The sequence below is a fragment of the Scyliorhinus canicula genome, chromosome 12, assembly GCF_902713615.1.
Source record: "Scyliorhinus canicula chromosome 12, sScyCan1.1, whole genome shotgun sequence".
NCBI lineage: Eukaryota > Metazoa > Chordata > Chondrichthyes > Carcharhiniformes > Scyliorhinidae > Scyliorhinus > Scyliorhinus canicula.
Genome location: NC_052157.1, coordinates 26,731,283 through 26,755,063, shown reverse-complemented (window position 1 = coordinate 26,755,063; position 23,781 = coordinate 26,731,283). Strand labels below are relative to the sequence as shown.

At 45.0% G+C, this 23,781-nt stretch overlaps 1 protein-coding gene across 2 annotated transcripts in view; it reads right to left on the bottom strand.

Moving 5' to 3' along the window:
* Window positions 1-23,781, bottom strand: part of LOC119974409 (NAD(P) transhydrogenase, mitochondrial-like) — a 94,517-nt gene that overhangs the window by 10,097 nt on the left and 60,639 nt on the right. For both annotated transcript variants that reach the window (XM_038813250.1, XM_038813249.1), the window contains exons 14-20: window positions 23,325-23,520; window positions 15,233-15,466; window positions 14,097-14,257; window positions 12,876-13,055; window positions 11,405-11,564; window positions 7,854-7,935; window positions 6,093-6,211 (exon numbers count right to left, since the gene is read on the bottom strand). In XM_038813250.1, the coding sequence (XP_038669178.1) occupies window positions 6,093-6,211; window positions 7,854-7,935; window positions 11,405-11,564; window positions 12,876-13,055; window positions 14,097-14,257; window positions 15,233-15,466; window positions 23,325-23,520 (1,132 nt within the window). The remainder of the gene's footprint in view (window positions 1-6,092; window positions 6,212-7,853; window positions 7,936-11,404; window positions 11,565-12,875; window positions 13,056-14,096; window positions 14,258-15,232; window positions 15,467-23,324; window positions 23,521-23,781) is intronic.

Here is a 23,781-nt window from a genome sequence, read left to right as displayed (position 1 = left end):
TAGCCACCTGGTGCAAACTGTGGAGTTTCGAGCTTCTAAAATGCTCTCCAACTCTCTCACTTTGGCTATCCCAGAAATACAACTCACTGTTGGGCATCCTTCACTTATGAGTTAAAACCCTTTTAACCAAAACACATAATTTCAACTGAACTCTGTTTGAGAGAGATGTTTTCTCTTCTGCGTCTTGTGCTAAACTGCTTCAACAAAGAATTTTACCCACTACAATTAACTTATGTTGACCATAGATTTTTCTTCTTCTATCGTTTAATCTCCCGGGCAACCTGGTCATATGATCATTTATTGAAAGCCAGACACCTTACCAGGAACAAGATCATCAAAAAATGTTCTTAAAGCGACCCTCACCCCAACTCAACATATAGGCTCATCACTCCCCTTCCAAGAAAAAGCACATGGACATCACAATTATGCTTCATGAAGAAAATGTACTTGATCCTTCTAGTTTTCAAAATGCCGATTATACAGAATTAAAACTTAGTCATGCAGTCAGATCATATGACAATTTTGATAGATTGAATAGCACTCACGCAACATACACTGTGTTGGGCAAAGATTCCAAAAAGATCACCTTGATGTCTGCGGACATCACATACTCAGTCAAGATGCAGAAACCTCCCTCAAATTTCTCCCTCTCTTTTAATAAAGTTTTACTCAATCTGCAAAGGCAATGCTTGCTAGAAAGTGATGGTAACTTTTTTTTTAAAGTTTATGTTCTCTCCCAAACTGGGTGGGAGAAGGCGAGGGAAGGAACAGGCAGGAAAGGAAGTCAGTTTGGGAGGGCCAATGAAACAGGGACTGCATGAGAGAGGGGCAGGGAAGCAGAATGAGCAAGAGAAGAACTCAAATGAATGCCTAACGGGAGATAGGAAGTGGGGTTTATTATATGTCTGAAGAAAGTTCCAACAATTTCTTCACCAACTAATTTTGGTATTCACATGTACGATGAGGGAATTCAAACAAGCAGAAACCAAAAAAAAAAACCATGGCTTAAAATTGGTGTAGACTCGATGGGCCGAATGGCCTCCTACTGCACTGTAAATTCTATGATTGTTAATAGTTTTATTTTGAGTTCAGGCTCGAGTGTTGAATATTTTCTCTGTGTGTAGGTGATTGATAATGTGGTCAAGGTGCGGACGCTTGACCATGACTGACTGCAAAATAAAGGCAGCAAAGTTAGTTATTTTATTCCCAGAGGCAGCAGGAATAATCTGCTTTTTATTTTCATTGTGTTTTGGGGTTTTTTCTGATATCCAGTATTCCTAGACTTGTCTTCTCCAATTTACTGGTTGCTTGAACAACAGGAATTAAAGCTGAAGTTATTGAAGAGTATTTTTTTGTAACTTTCTGTCAAACTATAATCATGGGATTTTAACGCAGGTGAATGTGGAAACATTGATACAACCAGTGACTGTCACTTGGCAGTATGGAACTCGAGTATTGCTGAAAAGAGAGACATATTGCCGAGGCTTTTCATCCTGCACACAATAGGACAAACACAAGAATGCCAAATTTCAAACAATCAGAACAATTTGAGATTGATTGGTGGCAGTTTTTGTAAGGGATGCTAAATACTTGTAAAAATCTAATTCTGCTTGTATTCAGCATTTGACTGAAATTAACTGTCTAAATTCCCCAATGGGGATCCACTGGAAGAGCAACTGAAGTTAGGAATTAAGGAAAGCAGTTTCAACCAGTTCTCCCCTCCCCTGTAACTGGGGTCAGCTAGTTTGTGAAGGAAAAATAAACAGACATTTCAGTGCGATTTAGCATTGATTGCTGGCAGGTTTGGGTGTGTAAGGGAAAGTTAATTTCTTTTATCGTCGATAACTGTGCCTGTATTTAGCACTTAACTGAAATATATTGTCTAAAATCTAAATTTCCCAACCTTAAGTAGGTTTTCGTGGAAGAGCCACTGAAGTTAGCTAATTAAGGAAAGCAGCTGAAACCAGGTTTCCTGTAACTGGGGCCAGCTAACTCCTTAATTTGAGCAGGATCTATAAACAGACATTTCATTGCTCAAGGTCACACTCACATGCTAACTCAGTGCTGGAGTTTTGAAAAAAATCCAGGGGCCGTGGGTGTTGTCAGCTGGGCCAGCATTTATTACCCATTCCTAACGGCCCTCCATTTCAGAGGGCATTTGAGTGTCAACCGCATTGCTTTGGATCCGGAACACACATGTAGGCCAGACCCGGTAAGGATGGCAGAGGGATTTTTACGACAATCGACAATGGTTTCATGGTCATCGTTAGACTTCGTTTTTTAAAAATTCCGGATTTTTAATGGAATTAAATGTCACCATCTGCCATGAACCCGGATCCCTTTCCCTTGGTCCTCTGGCTTACTAGCCCATTGATACGCCACTGCCTCCCCTTGGGTGACTGAGGCAGTTTGCTTGCCTTTTTGGAAGATCTACTCCAGTGGTAGAAGTACCTGATAAGTGTTTACGGACTATTTCTAAGGTTTACAATAGTACAAAAATTGGTGGCAAGATTAATGAAATACATAAAAAAGCAAAATAATCAATTGAATAAAATGATTTAGGTAGTTAATAAAGGCACATTAAGGATGGCAGGAGAGGCAATTATTTTTATTCATTTGTGGGATCTGGGAATCGCTGGCTAGGCCGGCATTTATAGTCCATCCCTTAATTGCCCTCGAGAAGGTAGTGGTGAGCTGCCTTCTTGAACCGCTGCAGCCCATTTAGGTACACCCACAGCGCTATTACGGAGAGAATGCCAGGCTTCTGACCAGCGACAGTGAAGGAACGGTGATATATTTCCAAGTCGGGGTGGTGATTGACTTGGAGGGGAACATCCAAGCAGTGGTTTTCCCATGTGTCTGCTGACTCTGTCCTTCTAGATGGTAGCGACTGTGGGTTTGGAAGGTTCTGCCGAAGGAGCCTTGGTGAGTTGTTACAGTGCTTCCTGTATCATGGCTGCAGCATGCGGGATCTCCTGGATGCCACTGTGATCCATGGCAAACATGTCTGTATTAAGTGCTTGCGGCTCGAGGAGCTTTAGTTCAGAGTCATTGAGCTGAGGGCTGAGCTGCACATTGACATGTCAGGCAAGGGGAAAGCTACCTTGAATCAGGAAGAATAAAAGAGAAGTATATTATCTAAATGGCGAGAGATGGCAGAGTTCTTTGATTCCGAGGGAACTGGTGTCCGAGTGCATGATCATAAAAGGCTAGTGTTATGTATTCATAGTGTTTTCTCACAACCAGGTTCGTAGCTCAGCAGGGGCACTTTACGAGAATGATTGCATGGCGTTATCTCAGCCGTTTGTACAGGGAAGCGAGCAGTCTAACATCGCACCCTTTGTGCTAACATCTTTTAAATAAAGCTCTACGTTTTGGTTGAACCTCCAAGACCTGAAGACTCAAACTTGCATCCACCACAGCTAATGTGTAGGTACCGCAAGTAATGAAATAAAAATCGCTTATTGTCACGATTAGGCTTCAATGAAGTTACTGTGAAAAGCCACTAGTCGCCACATTCCAGCGCCTGTCCGGGGAGGCTGGTACGGGAATTGAACCGTGCTGCTGGCCTGCTTTAAAAGCCAGCGATTTAGCCCAGTGTGCTAAACCAGCCCCTAATTAGGAAAGCTAACAGAATGTTGCAGTTTATTGCAAGGGAAATTGAATAGAAACAAGGGCTGGGATTCTCCCCTACCCGGCAGGGCGGGGGGGCCCGGCGTGTTGGAGTGGCGTGAACCACTCCGGCGTCAGGCTGCCCCAAAGATGCGGAAGTCTCTGCACCTTTAGGGGCCAAGCCCTCACATTGAGGGGCTAGGCCCGCGCCGGAGTGGTTCCCGCTCCGCCGGCTGGCATGGCCTTTGGCCCCACGCCAGCCGGGGCCGAAAGGACTTCGCCGGCCAGCGTAAGTCTGCGCATGCACCGGAGCATCAGCGGCTGCTGACGTCATCCCGGCGCATGCGCAGGGGAGGGGGTCTCTTCCGCCTCCGCCATGGTGAAGACCATTGTGAAGGTGGAAGAAGAAAAAGAGTGCCCCCACGGTGGTGAATTTGTGGAATCTGCAGTGGAATATGAATCATTAAATGGTTTCAAGGAGGAGGAGATAGATATATTTCTAATTTTTAAAAAGGGTTAAAGGGATATGGGGAGCAGGCAGGGAGGTGGATTTGAGACCAGGAAGAGATCAGTCATGATCTGACTGAATTACGGAGCAGGCTCGAAGGACTGAATTGCCTAAATCTGCTCCTAATTCCTATGTTCCTATGAAAAGTAGGGAGATGTGTTGTGTGCAGTCCTGGTCTCCTTATTTAAGAAAGGATGTAAACGCGTTAGAAGCAGTTCAGAGGTTTAGCAGATACCCAGAATGGGTGGGCTGTCTTATGGGGAACGGTTGGACAGGCTCAGCTTGTATCCGCTAGAGCTGGAATTTAGAAGAGTAAGAGGTGACTTGGTTGAAACCTTTAAGATCCTGAGGAGTCTCGAAAGGGTGGATGTGGAGAAGATGTTTGTTTCTGTGGCAGAATCTAGAGCTAGATCTAGATCTGTTTAAACACAAGGGATTACCCATTTAATACAGGTGAGAGTTTTCTTTCTTTGAGAGGGCATGTCCTTCCTCAAAAGACAGTGGAAACCGGGTTTTTGAATATTTTAGGGCTTTAATAGGTAGATTCTCAAGGGGATGAAAGGTTTCAGGGATAGGCGGGAAGTTACAATCAGATCAACCATGATTTTACGGAATGGCAGAGCAGGTTCGAGAGGCCAACTGGCCTACATCCTGCTCTTAATTTGTATCTTCGTACATAAATTTATACTATAGGAGAAAAGGGTGCTGATTGGTTGGCAAGTCAACTCTGATTGGTTGAGGTATTGCCATAGATCAAACAACGGGGGACTAATACATCGAGTTTGTACTATTTTTATGCTTGCTAGAAGCAACACACATTCAGATACAGGGACCCGTTCTCTGTAAACAAAAGGAATACGTCTGAGCCTTTTTGATTTACCCTGGGCGCAATTCTCCGCTGCCCACGACGGGTCGGAGAATAGCGGGAGGGCCTTCCCGACATTTTTCCCGCCCTCCCGCTATTCTCCCCCCCCCCCCCCCCCCCCCCCACGGCCGCCCCACGACACGAATCGCTGCTGTTTTCACGAAATCAATCACACCTGCTCTCACCGTTCGTGAAAACGGCCACAAAGTGCCGTCCCGGACAACCATGGCACTGATTGGCACGGCCGCACCACAGCCGTGCCAAGGGTGGCATGGGCCTGCGATCGGTGGGCACCGATCGCGGGCAGCGGGTCCGATACCCGCGCACTCTTTGTTCCTCCGCCACCCCGCAGGATCAGTCCGCGGGGCGGCTGAGGGGCATGACGGCGCGGGTTTGACGCATCTGCGTGATGATGTCATCCGCGCATGCGCGGCTGACGTCATCGTGCGCGTCAGCCGCCGTGACGCTTGGCGCGCGGGCTTAGCGACGGTCGCTAAGCCTGCGATGCCGTGCTTCACGGGGCCGCGCTGCTAGCCCCGCCCGGGGGGGAGAATCGGGTCCCGGGAGGGGGCGCGGAGGCTGCCGTGAAACACGGCCAGTTTCACGGCAGACTTTATGACTCGCCGCATTTGCGGAGAATCGCGCCCCCTGATTTTTCCATGGCAATGCCTTAGCCAATCAGGGTCAACTTGACAACCAATTAACAACCTTTTCACCTGTAAGTATAGAAAGCCGCCATAGTTCGCGATGACCACAGGCTGCTTTCCCCTTTGAAGGCGAGAGCTGACTGGTGGTGGTTTAACCTGAGGATCACCACACCTCAGGAGAGGGGCAAGGTCGAGTAGGCAGGCTTTCCACGAATAACCTCAACCAGCGCTGTTCTGTATCACCCAACCAGCTGTCTAGCCCACCGAGTTAAACCCTTTCATCTGTATCACAAATGTTGTGATCCTTTGCAATTTAACATTCTTACACTTGTCCTGATGAGTGCAAGATGAAAAGCTTCAGCAACATGTCTCTCTTTCCAGCAATAAAACCAAAGAAAATACTGAGAAAGTGTTGCATACATTTCTTGGCAGTGCCTCTGAATTAACGTCTTGCTCTCACCTTTGAAGTCCTCGTTTATCTCCTCCATTTCTAAAACAACGTCATAAGGCACACCGGCCTCAGCCAACAGCACATTAAGTTGACCAGGCATTCGTCCTGCAACAGGGTGGATTCCAAACCTACAAAATGTCATACCAACAATTAATGAAAATAAATTTACTAGTAGAAAATGCAATAAATATCTTCCATATCTGTAACAAATTATTCCAAGGGTCAAACTATGCCTTTGTCAAGAAACTAAATTGGCTCGTTTCCTTGAATAAATTGACAACTTTATTCTTGAGTGAAGGGACTGGCTTGTTCCATCATGAAGATGGTTTGATGCAGAACTCAAAAATATTGATTTATTCGCAGATATATGTTGTTGCATTGGTAACATCTAATCATTTATTAAATTGAAATATTAGGTAGGTTACCTGTCCACCTTGAATCAAGGAATTAACTGTAAGCTTTGACATCTAAGAATAATAATCTTTATTGTCACAAGTAGGCTTACATTAACACTGCAATGAAGTTACTGTGAAAATCCCCTAGTCGCCACACTCCAGCGCCTGTTCGGGTACACAGAGGGAGAATTCAGAACGTCCAAATTACTTAACAGCACATCTTTCGGGACTTGTGGGAGGAAACCGGAGCACCCGGAGAAAACCCACGCAGTCACATGGGGAGAACATGCAAACTTCGTACAGACAGTGACCCAAGCTGGGAATCGAACTTGGTAAACTGGCGCTGTGAAGCAATAGTGCTAACCACTGTGCTACCGTGCCGCCCTAAGAGGGCGAAAAGCAGGAAAATGAAACAGTATGTGCCATACACACTCCACTCAGTTAGATCTGATGGTGCAGCACTGCTGTCGCCGCCCCCCCCCACCACCACCACCCAAGCAGGCCAATGACATTCCTACCAGCAGGGCCGGCCTCATATTGCGCAGACGTGGAGCCGTAAAACTGCAACAGGCATCTTTTTGACTGTCGCAGCTTGCAGGTGGCATGTTAGGGGCATGCAGGGCTGTTTAGCACAGGGCTAAATCACTGGCTTTGAAAGCAGACCAAGACAGGCCAGCAGCATGGTTCAATTGCCGTACCAGCCTCCCCAAACAAACGCCGGAATGTGGCAACTAGGGGCTTTTCACAGTAACTTAATTTGAAGCCTACTTGTGACAATAAGCGATTTTCATTTCATTTTATTTTCATTTCATGTTAATGAAGGCCAACCGTTAAAACGGACTGGGCCTCCTGCCAGGTGCATCGGGTAGCAGACCAGCGTGGTCGGCGTGCTGTGGGAATCCCTCAGCAGTATTTAGAACACCTAATGCCCTGCTATCTAGATACAGTGGTGTAATGGTGGCATGGATTAACAATCCAGATGTGCGGGGTAGCACAGTGGATTAGCACTGCAGCCTCACAGCGCCGAGGTCCCAGGTTCGATCCCGGCTCTGGGTCACTGTCCGTGTGGAGTTTGCACGTTCTCCCCGTGTTTGCATGGGTTTCGCCCCCACAACCCAAAGATGTGCAGGCCAGGTGGATTGGCCACGCTAAAATTGCCCCTTAATTGGAAAAAATTAATTGGGTACTCTAAATTTTTTAAAAAACAATCCAGATCTGGCAAGTTCAAATCTCGCCGTGGCTATTTTGTGTAACTGAATTCAATAATTCTGATCATGTGTGGGCTGGCGCCAGAGAACTAGCCACAGAAGCAGCAAGTCAATTTCCGTCCATAATGAGAGCTGTAATGCAATATTGGAGGAAATCAAAACCTTACCTGACCTTCTTCCCATATTCAACGAGCATCTTCACCATGTCTGCAATTGGATACTGAGCTTTTGCAGCACATAAGCCCCAACCTGTATTACAGAACATATTGAGTACATTTGCTTCAAACCAATGCTTTGAAAACTGATGGCAGTTTAGGGCACAATGCCATAAATTTCATTACTGGCTTCAGCGCCTGCTTGAGTTTTAGGCCAGCATTAAAATGCATTACTTTTGATAGCATATTTGCTGACAGGTTAAGTAGCCTCTTTGAAAATTTCTGCTGGTTTTAATATTCACTGGTGATGGTTGCTGCCCACTTCACAATAATCAATCTTGTACAATCCGCTGGACAGCATTGGGGGAATCCCAAACTCCAAATGTTTTAATAATTAATTTAAAACATTAACTTTCGGCAGTATTGAGCCCAACTGGAAATTGGTTTAATATCACCAGGACACCAGATCTATTGAAATCATCATTCAGCAAAACATGGGGAGACGGTGGCAGACTGATATTGTCACTGGATTAGTAATCCAGACACCCAGGGTGATGCTCTGTGGTCCCAGGTTCAAATCCTACCATGGTAGTTGGTGAAATTTAAATTCAATAAAAAAAAAAAAAATCTGGAATTAAGAAGTCTAATGATGATCATGAAACAATTGTCGATTGTCGGTAAAAAACATTCTGGTTCACTCATGTCCTCCAGGGAAGGAAATCTGCCGTCCTAACCCAGACTGGGTTACATGTGACTCCAGACCCACACAGCTATGTGGTTGACTCTTAACTGCCCCCCACTGAAATGGCCTGGCAAGGCCACTCAGGTCCAAGAGCAATTAGGGATGGGCAACAAATGCTGGTTCAGCCAGTGATGCCCACATTCCAAGAATGAATTTTTAAAAAAAAATCACAATGGCAGCAATTATTTTGCTGCAACAACTGGTCTTAGAATTCAATTGCTATCACCTGGAGCTGTGAAGCAACCATGCACAGTGGTTATCACAGCTCCAGGGTCCCAGGTTCGATTCCCGGCTTGGGTCACTGTCTGTGTGGAGTTTGTACGTTCTCCCAGTGTCTGCATGGGTTTCCACCGGGTGCTCCGGTTTCCTCCCACAGTCCCAATGATGGGCAGGGTAGGTGGATTGGCCATGATAAATGGCCCCTTAGTATCCAAAAAATGATAGGCGGGGTTACTGGGATAGGATGGAGGCATAGAGTGTTCTTTCCAAGGGCTGGTGCAGACTCGATGGGCTGAATGGCCTCCTTCTGCACTGTAAATTCTATGATTCTATGAAACAAAAAGATGTAGAGATACCAATGCTTCTACCATGCCACTTGTTCTTATGCAGAAATGGTCTGTTATGGGATGAGGTGGGAACAGTGCGAGAACAATGACTTCTAAAATGGGAATTTTATTAGTGGAAATATAGTGGTGCACAGTGGGGAAGAGGGTGCTATGGAAAGTGGCCATTACTGCATGTGAATGAACTTAGCAAAATGGACAAAACTAAAGTTGATTAAAAAAAAGAACGGGTGCTGAGTGATATGTCATTCCTATAAAACGAGTGTCCAGCACCAGGTGTTGAGTTGGGTGAACAGAACTGTGGGGAGTATCTCAGCTGTTCGAGGCTCAAACTCTCAGAGCTTGAGAAAAAGGTGGAGACTCCATCTCCTGCCTTATTTAAATGCCTATTTGCTAGCCTATTTGCAATACTGCATACACTGTGCAAATGTCACTCACCCTTGCACAATTTCTCCTCTCTGTCACAGGGAATAAGAGAAAATTTGAGTTCGAGGGGGCAGTTGCACTGAGGAAAGATATAGAGCAGCAGACTCCTAGATATGAAGGACTGACAGGCGAGGAGACAGGAAATACATTTTCGATCAGGATTAAATGCCCAGAGGACTTTGGGCAGGGCCATTGTGGTGAATTCATACTGTATTGTAATTCACACTATTGTATTGTATAGTATTATGTCCTTGTGGGCTCTGTCTGTGAGCCGTTGCGCGGCTCTGCCCATAGTGGGAGATGAGGAGCTTGTACAGGGCTCCACCCTTGGCTCCGCCCATGGCCCCTCCCACTACCAGAATTATAAAGTGCTGCAGCCGTGTGAGCCGGCCTTCAGTTCTTCTGGTCGCAGGCAGGCTCAGTTGTAAGACTATTAAAACCACAGTTTACTTCCAATCGTGTTCCGAGTGAATTGATGGTCATATGAGCCATTAAGCAAAGTATTAATTACACCAACCAGTGTTTGTGATGAGGGCAAGAATAGTAACATGGGTGCCAAATTAAGATCCAATATTTTTATTTACTCTGTTAAAACGTTTCATAATTTTGGCAAGTAATCAAAAAATATTTTGCTAAATGATTTTCCACTGAGTCAAGGGAATTATGATAACCATGCTGATAAATTAGTTGATCATAATGTTTATCACATTACCAATTTTCACACTCCCCATTACTTTTCTCCACAATCACTACTTATCATCACTGACGATTTATCCCGATAGAATGTTAACCTACAATTGTGGGACTAGCAGAGTCAATCTACAATTGTGGGACGAGCCTATTAACCTACAATTGTGGGACTAGCAGTGTTAACCTATAATTGTAGGAAGCAGAGTTAAAAGAAAAACAGCCTGTATGTTTTTTTTAGTATTATTTTACTAAAGTTGATAAGTTTGTCAAATAATTATTTGCAGACACGGTCACATTTTAATGAACAGGTAGAAGTATCTTCTAGCAGCTTTGGCAAAAGGTCATCGGACTCGAAACGTTAGCTCTTTTCTCTCCCTACAGATGCTGCCAGACCTGCTGAGATTTTCCAGCATTATCTCTTTCGTTCGAGGTAGAAGTAACTGTTTCTAGCTTTATTTTATTCTTTCACAGGATGTAGGCATTGCTGACAAGTCCAGCCTTCATTGCCCCTGAACTGCATAGCGTGCCGCACCATTTCAGAGGGTAGTTAAGATCCTGTAGGCCAGGCCAGGTAAGGATTGCAGATTTCCTTCCCTAAAAGCACATTATTGACCCATAGAACAGTACAGCACAGAACAGGCCCTTCGGCCCTCGATGTTGTGCCGAGCAATGATCACCCTACTCAAACCCACGTATCCACCCTATACCCGTAACCCAACAACCCCCCCCCCCCCCTTAACCTTACTTTTTAGAACGCTACGGGCAATTTAGCATGGCCAATCCACCTAACCCGCACATCTTTGGACTGTGGGAGGAAACCGGAGCACCCGGAGGAAACCCACGCACACAGGGGGAGGACGTGCAGACTCCGCACAGACAGTGACCCAGCCGGGAACCGAACCTGGGACCATGGAGCTGTGAAGCATTTATGCTAACCACCATGCTACCGTGGATTTTTAACGATAATCGACAATGGTTTCCTGGTCACCATTACTGAGATTAGCTTTTCAATCATTACTATAATTCAAGTTACACCAGCTGTTATGGTGTGAGTCGAACCCCTGTCCCCTAGAACATTAACCTGGGCTTCTGGATTACCAGTTACTTACTCCCATGATTCACGCAATCGCAGGGACTCCTACCTGGAGTAATGATGATTGTGTTGGCCTCTTTGATCATATCGACAGCCTGATCCACATTAACTTCAGTGTGAGTTCCAACAATTTCCATGGGCTTGCCTGAGCCGGTGGATGAGGTTCCATATCCTCCCAAGATAACATTGGGTAGTGAGCGATTCATTGCCTTAAAGGTAAAAAGCACCCAGGTGGCTTAAATATTCAACATACTGAAAGAGACGGAAGTACACAGACAGCAATGGAGCTTCATATCTGGCTCAGTGGCTGACCATTAAATGACTGGATTTACTCTTTTGCGATATTTTCTATTTAAGGTATAGGCTGGGATTCTCCGGCTGTTGGGATTCTCGGTTCCCGCCGGCAGTACACCTCCGCCCATGGGTTTCCTGGTGGCGTGGCGTGGCTTCAATGGGAAATCCCATTAACAAGCGGTGGGAGTAGAGAATCCCACCGCCAGCAAACGGCCCACTGCCGGGAAGCACGTGGCTGGGAGACTGGAGAATCCAGCCCAGTCTGTATTTGCCTGCTTAGTGGCAGCAAGGCACCCTTTGGAAGGCTGCAAACCTTTTCCAAGTAAACGGGGAAAAAATAAATTTCAAGTTTTTTTATTCTTGCATATTTTCACGAAAAGTTAATTTTTCAGAAGCAAACAAGCCACCAGATGATTAAAAATCCTTTGACGTATTGCTGCTCAAGGCGAGAAGCATAAACCCATCTTTCAGTTCATCTGGCAACAGAAGTTTTATCAACCTAGCAGCCAAATATCAAACTGTTGAAATACAGCCCAATGGTGACAAACAGATCTGAAAGATGGTAGGAGTCTAATTAATCTTTATTATTGTCACAAGTATGCTTACGATAACATTGCAATGAAGTTACTGTGAAAACCCCCCAGTCGGTGCACTCCGCCGCCTCTTCGGGTACACAGAGGGAGAATTCAGAATGTCCAATTCACCTCAGAGCACGTCTTTCAGGATTTGTGGGAGGAAATTGGAGCACCCGGAGGAAACCCACGCAGACTCCGCACAGACAGTGACCCAAGTGGGAATCGAACCCGGGACCCTGGTGTTGTGGAGCAACAGTGCTAACCACTGTGCTACCGTGCCGCCCAAATAGATGTTCCTGTACTTCAGTTGACAACAGTGTTTCACATCAGTTTGAGTATATGCAATTTAGATATTTCCCAAACAATACATTCTGACAGGTAACTGTAGGAAGCTGGTTGGACCCATTTTACACAAGCTATCCATCTGCCAGGCATTCCTAAAGTTGGAGTTATTAAACGTAGCTCGATGAAGAAACATTTCACATTTTAATAACGTTATTTATGATTTTTTTTTTAGAATTCAAAATGGAAGCCTGTTAAAACCGGAAAAAACCCACTTCCATTTAAAAACTCTCCCAATACCCTCAGAGCTTATATCCACAATTTGGGGAGCAGCTTCATTCTAATGCTTTCTTTAAAGAAATATCTTACCACACACATGATGTAGGAGAGGATGGCACCGGAAGATCCTATCAGAGCACCAACAATTGTCATTAAATTGTTGTCCAATAGAAAACCTTCTGCGCACAAGGCCCAACCAGAATAACTGTTTAACACGGTGATCACAACAGGCATATCTGCTCCACCAATGGCAGATGTGAGAGTCACTCCCTAGAGAAAAAAAGGTCACAACGGTGTTATAATGCACTGATATTCCTCGCTACCCAATTGCTTTGATTATATGCATGTGAAGAATATTGTCCTGACTTGTAACTTCTGAACAGTGACTAGCACTGGATAGTCAGAAAACAAAGCTGCAACTTGTTAACCGATCGTCCCAAGCCAGAATGATAAATGTTTAACAGCAATGATTTATGGAGTCTCAGTTGAGAATTATGTTTCATATTTTCAAAGTTTGCAAGATATACAGACCGGGAAGGCCAGTTGGATTACTTTTGTTCCTCCATCCAGAAAGACAAACTGATGACACTTGTTTCCCGAATGTCTCAACATTTTTTGCCTGCACTATCCTGTCCAAAAATCTATTTTAAGTACTCAAGTCTTGTGAAGAAATTCTTCCTGGCACCAGTTCTAAACTCACTTTGTTCCCATTTGAAACTATGCCTCTTATTCTATTTAAATTTGATCAGTAAATCTAGGGAATTACTATTTTCAAAGCTGAAGGGGTCTTCTTGGGTTCGCCAATCTCCATTTGACCACTGAACAGCTTTCTCTGACTTTTCGGTGAACCTTTTTTGCCTTGTAAGGAAGACCTGACATTACAAAAGGTCCTCCAGCACACCATACATTTCTGACTAACCTGCTCTGACATACACTCTAGACTTGATCATGTAGTTCAGACTTCTGTTTGCTTTGCTCCCGATAACGTGACTTGTAAATCGCGGTGTTTACTGACATGTTGTTGTTGTTGATAAGGGGATTGACATTGTATTCGTTACTGCTTATTGTTGGTGGGTATAAATTTGGGAGAAAATGTCAAAAAGGAGGCAAATAAATTTTTTTTTAAATAAAAACATGATTTGACACCTTTTTGTGAAAATATTGAGTATCTTTTACATGCGATGGATGAGGATCTTACATTTGCCTTGTGCATAATCAACTACTGCGCTAATTTTTCACAAAAATCAATTAACAGAACTTATAGCGTTAGCTCATTCAGAAATACCCACAACAGATTTAATCTCTTCATACCATGATTGTTGACAAAGCAGAGACACTTAATAGGCAGGTCATGCCTGTGGTATAACTGGGATCCAGCATAAATGGCACTAGTCCACCCACTGAGGCTGCGAACAATCCTGCATTCAGGTAGTGCCGTCCAGGTAACGTAAGTGGAGCTGAGTTCAGAAGGCCTGCAAGAAAAAAGTGAACTTTAGCTATTCACCCGCAAATTGGTTAGGAAAAGACTTTTAGTTGGTCGGTGTTAAAGCAATTTGGAAGCATTCACCACTGCTCGAGAGGCTCTTCACCTGCAATAGATACATTACTTTTGAATCTCTGTGGTTGTATAATTTGTGCAATTCCCTCCATACTTTTCATCATTATTTTTAAAATTTCTATGGTTAAGCTGCATGAGAGGATACCGTAGTGGTAATGTCACTGGACTAATAATCCAGAGGACCCAGACTAATGCTCTGGAGACATAGGCTCAAATTCTATCATGGCAACTGGTCTCAATGACGGTGTGCATGGAGCCCGATCATCAATTGTCATAAAGACCCATCTGATTCACCAACGTCCATTAGGGAAGGAAATCTGTGGTCGTTATTTATCCTGGCTGACATACGTCTCCAGTCCCACAGCAACGTGGTTGGCTTTCAACTTCCCTCTGAAGTCGCCAACAAATTGTGGCTTCGCCAACAATGCCCACATCCAAGAAATAATTTTTTAAAATGCAAACTGTAAAATCTGGCAGCTCCATCACGCAAGCAGTTACAAAAGCTTTAAATTTTTTAAGAATACTTGCATCCAAGCACTTTGTGCCTCTAGCTACTTGTATTGTTTTCTAGACTGTATATGTGTGCACTTTCCTTCAAATGAAAGGCATTTTATTCCAAGTAGCAGACAGTTATGGAGCTAACATTTTCACAATTTCTGACTGGCAATAAAATTATTTTATATCTGCAGCACCTACTGACTAGCCCTCAGTGTTTAATAATATTAAAATTGCAATTTATAGTATGGATACACATTATATTTTTAACCAGCTCATTTATTTACTTAACTAAGCTATTAAAGAAAAAGTAGACTTTATTCATAAAGCTGGAACCTCATGTTTTAGCAACAAGGTAATTTAGTACAATCAGTTCTTGAAAAAAAAATGTTACCTTGTAACTTTCCATAAGCCACCAAAGAACCACTAAATGTCACACCACCGATATACGTGCCCAAATAAGCCACAGTTTTAATGAGGTTTGCCGCTGGATTTGCATCAAGATGTGGGAACTCAATCATATATTCAGCTACGCAGGTGAGAACTGCTGCCAGGCCAACCAAACTGTGAAAGGCAGCAACCAGCTGAGGAAGGTCCGATATTTCAATGCGTTTGGCGATGGTGAGACCTAACAGACAAGAATTCCATTTAGAAGCAGACAAAAAATATAAACTCAGAGTAAACAAAGACATGGATTTTTCCTCTTTCACCCATCTAAAGTATAATGATAAGGGACAATTAGATCCAACTATTTAATAATCAATAATAATAAACTTTATTAGTGTCACAAGTAGGCTTACATTAACACTGCAATAAAGTTACTGCGAAAACCCCCAAGGTTTGTCAGTAAGCAAATTACCTTGCTTATATATTTTGAGGTTTGTCAAGGTTACATTTGTTACCCAGCTTGATTTGCCTTGATGACATTGAGGGATGATTTTGCATCCTGATGTCAGACTGGTCTTGAGCCCTTACCGCCAAAGCAGCCATACTAACCTCAAGGGTTCTCGATGCTGCCAGCCCAGGCAGAAGGCAGGTGGCTCTAGAGCCTTGGCAGCCCCACTGGGAGAGGTGGGTGCTGCTGATAAAGGCAAGAAGCCTTAAGGCACCTCAAAATGAAGGCTGCTTTGGACAGATATGTCAGAATTAAAAATGAGGGTATTGAGGCCAGTAGATCCATTGGGATGGAGGGGAATCCCTCCACAGGAGTTGTTTTGTTGGGGCTGTGGGTAGAGGGTGCCAATCCGCCGCCTTCTTGGGCCATGGAGGCTCCAGCTCCAATACTGCACTCCCACAGAGGCCTGCGGCACTTTCCACATAGCAGGAGGGCCACCCCACCACCAGTAAAACGCCTGCAGCCCTGTAAAATGGCCTATGAATGGACCCTTAGTTATGCAAATTGGCTGCATGCCTCCAGGAAGTGAGTAGTCTCCAGGTCGCCACGGGGAAACGTCCTTCGCAGTGGGACAGTGATGGCGAACAGTCCCAGAATGGTTCACTGCTGCTTCACTGTGTCCACCCACCTACTTCCATTCCTCCCAACCAGGGGACCAGTGAAACTCAACCCCACGAGTCAGTTACAATCACACTAAATCTAGACTGGGCACAGCTACACTGTCCTCAAAAGATCAATAAATACATTATGCTGTGTGATTGGCAGCACAAGCAAAATTCTTTGCACGATTAACTCTAGAATCACCTCCAATTACTCATCATTGTCCTCTTCTTCCTCAGCAATATCCAATAGCTTCCACAACTACACTAATGGCACTGAGCGCTACCTTTCCAGCAACCGCACAAACAGCATGCGTGTGTGGGAAGCTTTGTTCCCATCTTATTGAACAACACGCACCTTATCCCTGGCCCATGGCATTCTTCCAACAGGATGCAAAATGATGTACGGGAGGCATACATGGGTCAATGGGTTTGGTATTTCACCTGCCCTGTTGGGAACTGACGGGGGTGCAGACTTTGGCATCTCGTGGCAACCCCACTGGTTGAAGGACCTGGGTTTCACATCATGTCGTCGGCTGAAGAATTGCACGCGCTTCAAGACATGACAATTAGCCTGGAGAGTAATGGAGAGAAGGTTGGTCTATACAAGACCAAGACAGTGATGACTGGATGGCAACAAGGCCCTCACATCACCTTTGGGCACCACCGGGGGATAGAAGAAGTCGGGGTCAGCCAATGAAGAACTCCATGAGAACCTCCCAAGAGCAGGACACCTGGACTGGAGCAGAAAAAAATGCAATGGATTGGGGCCCATTATCCCACATGGGACTGGGGAAACTACGGCTAAGTAAGTAAATTGGGAAGCATTTAAGCTCCATGGGGTACTCCTCTACAGCAGTGTGACATGTCCAACACATAGAGAATTGTACCATCAATGCATGTCTCATCATTCCAATGTATGTCAGCACCCCATCTCCTTTTTAAAGCACAAAGAGATGCATGTACTTTGATATTATTCTTTCATCCCCCTTCTATGTTTTTTTGGTTGTCTACCTGACTCAGGATGTATTTATTTTACATTGCAATGTCTTGCTGCTTTTCTTACTGGCTCAGGATCTCGTCGCCCTGTATGCCCTGAGACAGCCTTGTAAATTATTGCTAATCTGACTGACTACCACCCACCTGGGTGGGGTTGGGAGGGGGGCGGTTGCAGTGAAGGCAGGGACAAAGAAAAATTGGGGAGGGAGAGAAATGAGGCAAAGAAAGACATGGAACCAACAAAACAAATTACAGTCAGGAAGAAAGCATAACGGAAAACAAAACAGGTGCAAATTTGGTTTGATAGATCCGTCATTGCTGTTATCCTGGGTACATTAAGTAGGTTATGGAACCCTGGAGCTTTCCAAGTATGTCTTCAGTTCAGTTTCAGAATTGTACATCAGTAATGGAATTCATATGTGAATGGTATTGAATTCTAATACTGGTGACCTTGTGCTAACCTATTCTAATGCAACCGTCTGGATCGTGCTCACACTTCTGCCAGCTGCACTAAATTTTGGTCTGTATGACTGGAAGTCTGGGAACTGTGGGGAAATAAATTGTTACCCTGCATAAAACACCCAAAATACATTTCATAACATTGATATACAAAGTGACATTTTCACTGTGGTATTTTCCAAAAAGCCAGAGGCTAAAGTATTGTGTTTCTGATGGGTGCGAGCACATGCTGTATTTCTGCCATCGTTATTCCTGTTGCATAAACTGTCTGGATAGTGAACGTTTATAGGACTCTTGGGTTCCTTTGAAAATTATCACAGCTAGTCAATAAGAATAATAAGAGGGAGAGTTTTGAAATAATTATACTATCTCAACAAGCCGTCAAAGGGGCAAAGTCTCTTAATGAAACATGCTCATCACAAAATGCAACCTGCTTACTCAATTGTTCCAGTGACAGAATTAACCTGATACATTGGAAGGGATTAAAGAATTGCTGCCCGAACAACAATATTTCCGTGAACTAGGATATTTCTTTTAGCAAAATGCACATTAGAGGCAGGTACCATGTTTGTGAAGAGATTGTCTCTTTTCATCAGATTTATTTTTATGCATCTAACCTTGCTTCCAATTAGCCAAAATCAATTCTCCATTTGAAAATAATTGAAGCAATATTTGATGCCCATAGAATTTACAGTGCAGAAGGAGGCCATTCGGCCCATCGAGTCTGCACCGGCTCTTTGAAAGAGCACCCTACCCAAGCCCACACCTCCACCCTATCCCCATAACCCAGTAACTCCACCCAACACGAAGGGCAATTTTGGACACCAAGGGCAATTTAGCATGGCCAATCCACCTAACCTGCAAATCTTTGGACTGTGGGAGGAAACCGGAGCACCCGGAGGAAACCCACGCACACACGGGGAGAACTTGCAGACTCCGCAAAGACAGTGACCCAAGCCGGGAATCGAACCTGGGACCCTGGAGCTGTGAAGCAATTGTGCTAACCACTATGCTACCATGCTGAATTAATAATGTATAGAAATTACAAACTTATTCTGTTGTTGAATTACTGTTTGGAGTAACCGTGGTTGAGTTTTTACTGTTGGAATAATATGATATATGAGTCTTCCTCAAAACACTAATATATTTTATGTGCTGAATAGGTAACGGTTGTTAATTCTGGGAAATTGAATATTTTCCATTTAAAGCATTTATGTTAGGCATCAAGCCACCAAGGGGAGATTTTGCACAATCAAGTGCAGAGTAAAACTCATTCCATTAGGTTATTATAGGTGCCTTATGGCCTGCCGACATCTTGAGAACCAGAGCTGGAAACCTGCTGTTGCCTTTAATCCAGGTGCAGAATAAAGTCTTTGAGCGATTATGCTCCAATTGCAAAACTCAATTTTCTTTGTTCTTTCAAGGTGAGAGGGGGAAAGTTTAAGGGAGATGTGCATTGAAAGTTTTTACGCAGAGGGTGGTGGGTGCCTGGAATGCTTTGCCAGCGGAGGTGGTGGAGGCGGGCACGATAGCATCATTTAAGATGCATCTGGACAGATATATGAACGGGTGGGAACTGAGCGAAGTAGATCCTTGGAAAATAGGCAACAGGTTGAGATAAAGGATCTGGATCGGCGCAGGCTGGGAGGGCCGAAAGGCCTGTTCCTTTGCTGTAATTTTCTTTGTTCTTTCAACGATAGGGTAATTCTAAATTTGAGCTGGTATGACCTGACCTTTTATAATACATTAAGAAACCCAATACAAAAAGCCCACACCTAGTACGTTGTGGAAATGCAAGCCAAAGAACTAATCACTACGAACAAATCCAGTTCACAAAGCTAATACATAATTTTAATGTTTAGACGTAAAAGAGAAATATCTGCATTAATAAAGCACCTTATCATGTCCCTCATAAATATCTCCAACATTGCTCACAAGATCAATTTCTTTTGAAGAGCAGCAACTATTATGTCAAGATGTCAAAATGGAGAATGAGATTAATGGCCAGTTAATCTGTTTTTGGTTGTGACGGCTGAGGAAGGAATGTTGGACAGCGCACCAGTAGAACTCTTAGCCTTTGCTGGAGCAATTCCATGGGATGCTCAAGTGAACATCCACCTGACAGGACAGCAGAATATTTATGAACAGTCATCTTGTGAAAGTGACCCCAGTTTCAATTAATTCTCAGTTGTTACATCATTGCTACACAAAAAGTAAAATGTTAAATAATTGTTCCATCTGTAGTGGACTCTGTCGATGATGCAAATAAAATAATGGTTACTGTGGCATACCAAGTACAGAGCAAATATTGCTAAAAATGGGTGGTTATGTTTTCTTTCCAACAGCACCCTCTACTGCTGATTAGAAAAAGTTTGAAAATCACATTCTGCGGCACAGGTTCCACCTATACTTACCATAACAGACATTATATCAGTGTAATTTTACAGGATCTTTCATCCATTTTAATTAATGGAATACACATTTACTCCCTATTTTGCCAACAAGTACCTCAAGTCTCCATTATGTCACCCCCAGCAGTACAAAAACTTCTTCTTCACATTCATTATGCTACAAATCAACTATATCATGGAAAAAGGACAGTTTGACAACTTTATCTCTCCTCCATCACTTTCAAGGTAGCAGTAAAATTATATTCCATTGCCAGTCTTGCTAGTTAGACTTGGACGAGTAAAACTTTTTCCTACCTAATGCTGGAAAATTTAATGGCATCCCTTCAGTGCCCGTCACTGATCTACAAATAAAACATCAGCATAGAGTCTGGCTTCCATTAATATGTTCCACTTTCAGGGGCTAAATTTTCTGTGAGAATTTCCAACCCTGCACTGACCTGGGGCGGAATTCTCCGACCCCCCCAGGGGGTTAGAGAATTACCCGGGGCCGGCGACAATCCCGCCCTCGCCGTGTCCCAAATTCCCCGCCCCCCCCCCCCCCACCGAGATTCGGCGGGGGCGGGAATCGCGCTGCGCCGGTCGGCGAGCCCCCCGCGGCGATTCTCCGGCCCGCGATGGGCCGAAGTCCCGCCGCTGACAGGCCTCTCCCACCGGCGGGAATCAAAACACCTACCTGACCGGCGGGATTGGTGGCGCGGGTGGGCTCCGTGGTCCTGAGGGGGGGCGCGGGGCAATCTGACCCCGGGGGGTGCCCCCACAGTGGCCTGGCCCGCGATCAGGGCCCACTGATCGGCGGGCGGGCCTGTGCCGTGGGGGCATTCCTTTTCTTCCGCCCCGCCATGGCCTTCACCATGGTGGGGGCGGAAGAGACCCCCCCCCCTGCGCATGTGCCGGTATGACGTCAGCAGCCGCTGCTGCACCGGCGCATGCGCGGACTCAATGTGAGGGCCGGGTAGGGGAGAATCCCGGCCCTTATTCTCCTTCAGTATCAGTTCACCCTCGTCCCTTCTGATCAAACAGTGGTTTCCAACCACCATGTTCCTACTCTCACATTCATTGGGAAGAATTCAATGCCCTCCCCAGAGGCATGTCTGGTGGCAGTGGGGCATTTAGTCAGATGGGAGAGTGGCAGGTGGGACCCCCCAGCCACCTTCTCGCCTATGCCCCAATTTTAATTCAGGGCAGGTGATCTTGTGGGTGGTCTTCGAGGTCCTAAAGTGAACAATTAATTACCACTCAAGGACCTCACCCCGCCACGGCTGGCATTCAACCAGTGGCAGGCAGAGAGGACTCACCATTCAGCCAGTCTGAAAAGCAAACCCTGTCAGGGTTACCTGTGGGCTTCCGGACAGGTCCCTTGTTCAAAGGCATTCAGTGCTTGATCGAGCAACCCAGCATCAGTAAGGGGCGAGATAACCCAATGAGAGCAACCCCTGTCCTTGCTGCCAAAACTCCTTCCTGCTCTCCCTCATGACCCTCATTCTGCCATAACTCACCTGTGGCCTGGGACCCTCAGTGATCCTGGGCCTTGGATGGCAGCTGACAACTGACCGGTCTCCCCCACCCCCACCCCTCACCTTCGCTAAAAGGTGGAGGGGACAGCCTGCCCATGATCGCCACAGCTGACACGTAGCAGTGCTGGGAGCAACGTCAATTGCTTTAAAAGGAAACGAGAGTCCCACCTAAGAACGTTACAATTTACAAGAGAATCAAATTGACTGGCAACTCTGTAGCCCCCCCCGGTAGCACGGTGGCGCAGTGGACAGCATTGCTGCCTCACTGCACCGAGGTCCCAGGTTCGATCCCGGCTCTGGGTCACTGCCCATGTGGAGTTTGCACATTCTCCCCGGGTTTGCGTGGGTTTCGCCCACACAATAGAAAGTTGCACAGGGTAGGTGGATTGGCCATGCTAAATTCCCCCTTAATTGGAAAAAATGAATTGGGTATACTAAATTTAGAAAAAAAACTTTTGGGGGGGGGGTAAGAGAGAGAGAGAGAGCGGAGGAGATGGTGGTAAAAAGAGAAATAACATTGAGATGGATGGATGGACACCTCAGATGGGCCCAAGGAACATGCAAAGGAGGTTCTCCCACCAACGCAAGCCTTTGGCAAACACCAGCCAAGGCAGCTAAAAGTGCTGGGTTTCCTGCATGGTGTTAGCCTCCCTTTAGTGTGGGTTATTTATCCATGGGTGGGATGAGACACTTAAGTGGTCACATAAGAACCTCCCCTATAAAATTTCACAGGTTGCTGCAGACAGAGAATGTCAGAAGGGCACCTGCTGTATTTCATGTTTCCCACCCCTCCAAACCCGCTAACAGGGGAGTGCAAAATCCAGCTCAGGATCTTTTTAGCGCTCAAAACCTGGGGGTAGGATTTGAATTCAGAACCTTGTGATTCAGAGGATAGTGTGTTACCCAACGGAGCACAAATTTGGAACAAAACTATCTGGGGGCAGCTGAACACACAGTAATTTTGTGACAACCAGCAGTAAATTGTTGGAGCATTTTGACAGCTTGCATTGATGTGTGTTTATTGTCCATCGCAGATTCTACTCAACCCATTTTATCATCTGAAGATAGGGTTTGCCAGAATTAAGGAAAGCCCCAGAATGTCTGCCTTGCAATCTACATTATTTTACTTAAGACTGGAATCGTTCAGCATGGCATGTACTTCGCTCCAGAAGCTCACGATTCCCCCCCTTTTCACATGGCATTTAATTGTAAACACGTCCCTGTAACCATCGACCCTGATCTTAAACGTTTAGCTTTTCAGAAGATCGATCGGTTAGCTAGGCAACATATTTAAGTTGAGCTTTTACCAGTGGATAAATATTGTCCGGTTTATTCGACATCCAGACACTTAAAATGCTCCGGAATTATGCCTCTGTATATTTCCTTTTATGCTTTCACTGCCATCAAGTGGCGCTCCCACTTTTATGAGCCCGTTCACCAACAGATCAGAAAGAAACTCTGGAGGTTTGAGACCCAACTGTTACAGGCAGATGCAGAACAGTCCTGAGATTTAAGAACCCCCAAGCCATTTTGCCGAGAATTCAATCCTGAAGATGTTACAAGTTAACCTGTACCATGGAGGCCATGTTAATCAAGTTTGCTTGCTCACCTATGGTTCCACCCATTGCCATGGCAGAAGACATCTGGCCCAGGAGCTCTGGCGAGGGTTTAACTGCACCTAGAGTGGCAGCCAGACCACCAGCTACACCAATCATACCCAGTGCATTTCCCAATCTGGATGTCTTTTGTGCAGAAAGTCCTGCCAATGCTCCGACGCAGCACAGGCCTGAACCAAGGTACATCATCTGCAAGAGCAACACATTTATTACTTTGTCACAATACATTTTAACATGCTGGTTCAACTACAACTTAATGTGCATCACAGCTTTAAGCTACATATTTCAAATTTGAAACGTTAATAAGAGGGTTGAACACTTTTTCCCAATTGTTAAGCCCAGCAAAACTGAGCTTCACCCCAATCAAAAATAGCTTGTAACAATGAAGGAATCACACAGCTTTACAGCTATTGTTTACTGACTATTATTTAAATGTTGTTATTTATTTAT